Source organism: Tupaia chinensis, unplaced genomic scaffold, assembly GCF_000334495.1.
Source record: "Tupaia chinensis unplaced genomic scaffold, TupChi_1.0 Scaffold143584_1, whole genome shotgun sequence".
NCBI lineage: Eukaryota > Metazoa > Chordata > Mammalia > Scandentia > Tupaiidae > Tupaia > Tupaia belangeri.
Genome location: NW_006203430.1, coordinates 8,760,424 through 8,765,460, shown reverse-complemented (window position 1 = coordinate 8,765,460; position 5,037 = coordinate 8,760,424). Strand labels below are relative to the sequence as shown.

At 52.2% G+C, this 5,037-nt stretch overlaps 1 protein-coding gene across 1 annotated transcript in view; it reads left to right on the top strand.

Annotated features, from left to right (window-relative positions):
- The first annotated feature begins 509 nt into the window (after positions 1–509).
- Positions 510–5,037, top strand: part of NOC2L (NOC2 like nucleolar associated transcriptional repressor) — a 16,425-nt gene continuing 11,897 nt past the window's right edge. The window contains exons 1-5 of the mRNA XM_006164157.3: positions 510–522; positions 1,808–1,913; positions 2,061–2,213; positions 4,048–4,222; positions 4,300–4,431. Of these exons, the coding sequence (XP_006164219.1) occupies positions 510–522; positions 1,808–1,913; positions 2,061–2,213; positions 4,048–4,222; positions 4,300–4,431 (579 nt within the window). The remainder of the gene's footprint in view (positions 523–1,807; positions 1,914–2,060; positions 2,214–4,047; positions 4,223–4,299; positions 4,432–5,037) is intronic.

The following is a 5,037-nucleotide window of genomic DNA, read 5'->3' as shown; positions in this document are numbered from 1 at the left end:
GCTCCGCGCGCCCCGCCTCCCGTGCTCTCGGGAGGCTTCGGGGACCAAACGTAGGACGAGGATCCTCCCTGTCTAGAGGCACGGTCCCGCCTCTCTCTCCTAGGCCCCGCCCGCTTCTTTCTCCAAGAAGCTACCATTCTCTCCCCAACCCCTCCCCAACTCACACACCTCCTGGAACGCCTGGGTCCCGAAGAGGTCACATGTGTTCCCGCCCGAGGCTCCTGGGACAGACCACTTTGCCCGTTTGTACTAAGGGTTCCCTCCACGCTCCCCTTCAAGAACCAGGCCTTGCAATGGGCCATGGTCGCTTCAGGGAGTGCGCAGCTTCAGAGCCTCCCAGGCTCCAGGGTTTGCAGAGTCCTTTGTTGTGGAGTCTCAGGCGAGTGGGGTCCCAGGCCTTTGTACCTGCCTGCTATCTTAACAGATAGGGAGGAGAAATAGTTCTCCCCACCCCGTCCTGCTGTTGTGGACTTCAGGCAGATGCAGTCTAGTGAATTCCCACTGGCGGGATGGAAGTAGCTGGTATTGTACTTTCAGGTGAATAAGGCCACACTCGCTTCCAGAGCAGTGCTGGGGTCTGCACCAGGTGTCTAGGACCGTCAGCCAAGATGGACACTATCTCATTCGGTCCCGCTGGATCAAGGGGGAAAAAGCCTAGCCTTTTCCAGCAAACTGCCTGTCTATGTCATTTCTGTTTTCCTTTGTTCTTCCCACTATCTCCTTGGCTTTTAATTGTTGATTTGCAAGAACTCTTTACATAGAAGTCTTCCCTGTCGCAGGTGGGCAGGTGGTGTGGTGGTTAAGGGTGCTTGGACTCTCATATGGCCAAGCACGGTTCAAGTCCTGGACCTGGCGACTTGCTTTCTCACTTTCTCTCTCGCTTGCTCACTCTGTCCCTCTCTGGTCAAATTAAAATAAATAGATAATAGGACCAGCAGGTGGTGTGGTGGTTAAGGTGCTGGACACTCCCACATGGATGACCCATGGTTCAAGTCCTGGACCTGGCAGCTTGCTTTCTCACTTTCCCCCTCTCTCTCTTTGTCTCTCTGTGTCTCTCTCTGGTCAAATTAAAATAAATGAACTCTCTGGTCAAATTAAAATAAATGAATGAATAAATAAAATTTAAAAATAAAAAATAAAGCTACATTCACAGCTTTATTTAAAAAAAATAAAATAGATAAAGTTAAATAAAATACTTTTGAAAAAAGTTTTCCCTGTCGCACGTTCTGCTGTCCGTGTACGGTCCTAGGGCGGGACACTCTTGGCCTCGCATGTTTCCTGGTGGGTCATATGGAGCAGGGAACAGCTCATGAGTAGCACGTCAAAATCCCAGGGGGAACCAGCAGATGGCGTAATGGCTACGTGGTTGGACTCCCGTGTAGTCCCCCGCGCTTCCAGTTTTGGACCTGGTGGCTTAAACACACGCCAGGTGCAGTGTGCGTGCGTGCCCAAGATCCCGAGAGGAGAATGGAGGAGAAGGGAGGAGGCGGGCCCACCCCCCCCCCTCCCAACCCCCCCCCCGGGGTGGGGATGAGGGGTGATTTCTCGCTTTCTTTCTCTGTCTATCTCTCTGTCTTTCTGGCGCCCTATAGCAAAAACCTGTCAAAAAAAAGAAAAGAAATCTCAGCCCGGGAAGATCCGCCACGCACTCAGCTAAAGCAAGCGGAGGCCGTGGCAGCGTTGGACTTTTCAGCGCTAGGAGCCAGGGCGCCTAGCAGCCTGCAAGCTGGAGATGCGAAAGCGCCCTCCCGCCCGGAGATCATTGGTTCCAAGTTCGAAGAAACGTAAAGCCACTCGGCGGTGGAAGGCGGAGCCGGGGGCGGGGCCGGCCCCGAGGAAGTGCGGCAATGGCATGGCATTCTGGGGCCGGAAGTGGAGTACACGTTGTGGGGGGCGGGGGGGAGCCGTAAAAGGTGAGTTGGAAGACTGAGGGCCTATTCGGACTTCCGTGGGTCACTGCATCCAGGGGGGTTCTTCTGGCTCCTCTCAGTATTGCTGGGGACAGCAAGGCTGGGGCGAGTCAGGCTGGTGGGGAGCCGTGATTCCGACGTGATCCGCAGGCGCCTGGCAGAATTGACCGTGGATGAGTTCCTGGCGTCGGGATTTGATTCCGACTCGGAGTCGGAACCCGAAGGCGCCCGGGAGGCGAAGACGCAGGACACGCACAGAGCTGCCCGGATCCCAGAGGGACCAGGCGAGAACCCCTCGGGCAGGTGAGCAAGGCATCTCTGCTCCAGGGACGTGTGTCGCCCTGGCCCGGTCTCCCGCAAGGATGAGGATCTCATGGGGCCTCAGGACCTCTAAGACTTGGAGACCTCTGATTTCTACGCCTCCCTTCAGCTTAAGTCTTTCGTTCAGCTGGTATTAACTGAGTCTGCGCTGTGCCGAGCCTATTAGGTGGTGGGTGTACCACATTCGGGAACGGTGGCAAAAGCCTTTTTCCGATCTAAGGAAGCTCGTTGCGTTGTGGGTAAATCACAACGTGTAGCGCGTTAGAGAAGGTAAGGACCATAGATGGGAAGGAAACAAGAGTAGAGTGTTGCAAGGAATTCTTGTTACTTTGTTTAAAGGAGTCTGCGCTGTGCCGAGCCTATTAGGTGGTGGGTGTACCACATTCGGGAACGGTGGCAAAAGCCTTTTTCCGATCTAAGGAAGCTCGTTGCGTTGTGGGTAAATCACAACGTGTAGCGCGTTAGAGAAGGTAAGGACCATAGATGGGAAGGAAACAAGAGTAGAGTGTTGCAAGGAATTCTTGTTACTTTATTTAAAGGCATGGGACCAGCAGATGACAATGATTACATCGCTGGACTCCCTCTTGGCGTCTTAAAACTCACACCCTGCACATGTGCGTCTGTGCCCAAAATCCCTAGAGGAGAATAGGGGGTGGCCATCCCTGCTGGGGGGTAGTGGTGATTTCTGGCTTTCTGTGTCTCTGTCGAGCACATGCGCCCTAGAGCAAAAATCTCAAAAAAAGGGGGGGAGGAATGGAGACGATTTGAGAAAGTGTTGTTAGAATAGACCCTGAGGAGTAAGCATGCAGACAAGAAAAGGGTGTTTTCTAGTGTTTGAGGTGGTAGGAACAGCAAAAGCCCTAAAGTGGGAGAGTTTGAGGATAATATAGTGTGTGTGAGTGACTTGAAGGAGTACAGAAGGAAAGCAGTAGATGAACCCAGAATGACAATGAGGGGCCAAGTCTTGTACACCATCATGAAATTTTATGATAAAACAGGAAATTACTGGGACCAGCAGATGGTGTAATGGTTACATCATTGGACTCCCATGTAATCAACTGTAGTTCGAGTCCTGGACCTGGTGGCTTAAGACTCATGGCAGGTGCGTGAGTTTGCCTGAAGTCCCAAGAGGAGAATGGAGGAGAAGGGATTGTGGTGTGGTCATCACCCCTGGGGGGTGATTTCTCGCTTTCTGTCTCTCTGGGGAAAGCATGTGCCTTATAGCAAAATATATCTCCCCCCCAAAAAACAACAGGAAGTTACCTTGGGGTTTGAACAGTAAAGTGACCCAACGGGACCCAAAACACAGAGAGCCCCTGTGGTTGTTGAACTGAGAACAGGTAGTAGGTGGAAAGGGTTGAAATAAGGAGAGGCCATTATGGTAATTTGGAATTTGAGAGGAGGCTTCAGTGATTTCTTGAAGGTATTACCAATGAGACGTGATGACAGGTTGTACAATGGTGTATGAAAGAGAAAGGTTTGCCTTTCACCTGAGCCCCTGAGAATATGAAGTTACCAATAACTGAGGGAGGCAGTGGTGTAGGCACGGCCGGTCTGGGGAGGCAACCACAGTTGGGTGTTGTATGTGTTGGGTTTGAGATGCACGTGGTGAATCAGGATAGAGAGGCTGTTGGTACATATGTCTGGAGTTGAGAAGATAAATGGTTTATCACCCGGAATAGCCTTTCCTTGGTTGTTGGTAGTTATTAAGAAGCAGCTTAACTATTGTAGCTTCTTTGAGGAGGACAGCAAGCCGGCAAAGTGAGGGGGAAACAAGGACCTCCCCTCATTGGCTCACTGATCCCTGCCTTCTTAGCCGGCGTAAAGGCCGTGCCTCTGAGCACAAGGACCAGCTCTCTCGGCTGAAGGAGAAAGACCCTGAATTTTACAAGTTTCTACAGGAGAATGACCAGAGTCTGCTGAACTTCAGTGACTCAGATAGTTCTGAAGATGAAGAAGAAGAGTTCCACTCCCTGCCAGACACACTGGAGGTGAGGGCCTGGGTGGAGCTGGGGGAGGGGCGGACACCTGTTACTTCTACAGCTTGCCCCTTCTATGACTGGTGTAGGAAGCAAGTGAGGAGGAAGATGGACCAGAAGATGGGGAGACTGGAGGCAGAGCTGCCAGTGGACTGAAGGGAAAGAAGGATTCTGCCTCTGTGACCCTAACCATGGTCGAGCAATGGAAGCAGGCTGCAAAGGTGAGAAAAAGTGTGGGGTGCATTCCTCCTTTCCCCCTCAGGAGGCTGTCCTTGCCTCAGTTGAGGTATTTGAGGTTGTACAGGTAGGAGGAATCCATCTCCAAGTGTGGAACACTGCAGTCCCATGTAGCACAAAATAGTCCCATGTCATTCTTCTTTTTTTTTCAGAGAAGTTTTTGCTATAGGGCGCATGCGCTCGCCAGACAGACAGAGAGACAGAGAGACAGAAAGCGAGAAATCACCCCCCAGGGGGGATAGCCACGCCGCAATCCCTTCTCCTCCATTCTCCTCTCAGGATCTTGGGCACGCATGCACACGCGCCTGGCATGAGTTTTAAGCCACTGGGTCTGGGACTGGAACCGCGTACGACTACATGGGAGTTCAGCGACATAGCCATTACGCTAACTGCTGGTCCCCCATGTCATTCTTCCTAAGTGCCAAGCTGCCCCAGCAATACGTCCTCTCCTTCAGTCATTCCAGGGTTCCTGCCTGCGTTCTTCCTGTCTTTTTCTGGGATTGTCTGTCCCTGAGAGTCTGCTGTTGGTGGGATATTTGTTGGTTGGCGAAACAAGGGCCGTTCTTTTGAGCATCCCCCTTACCTTCTGT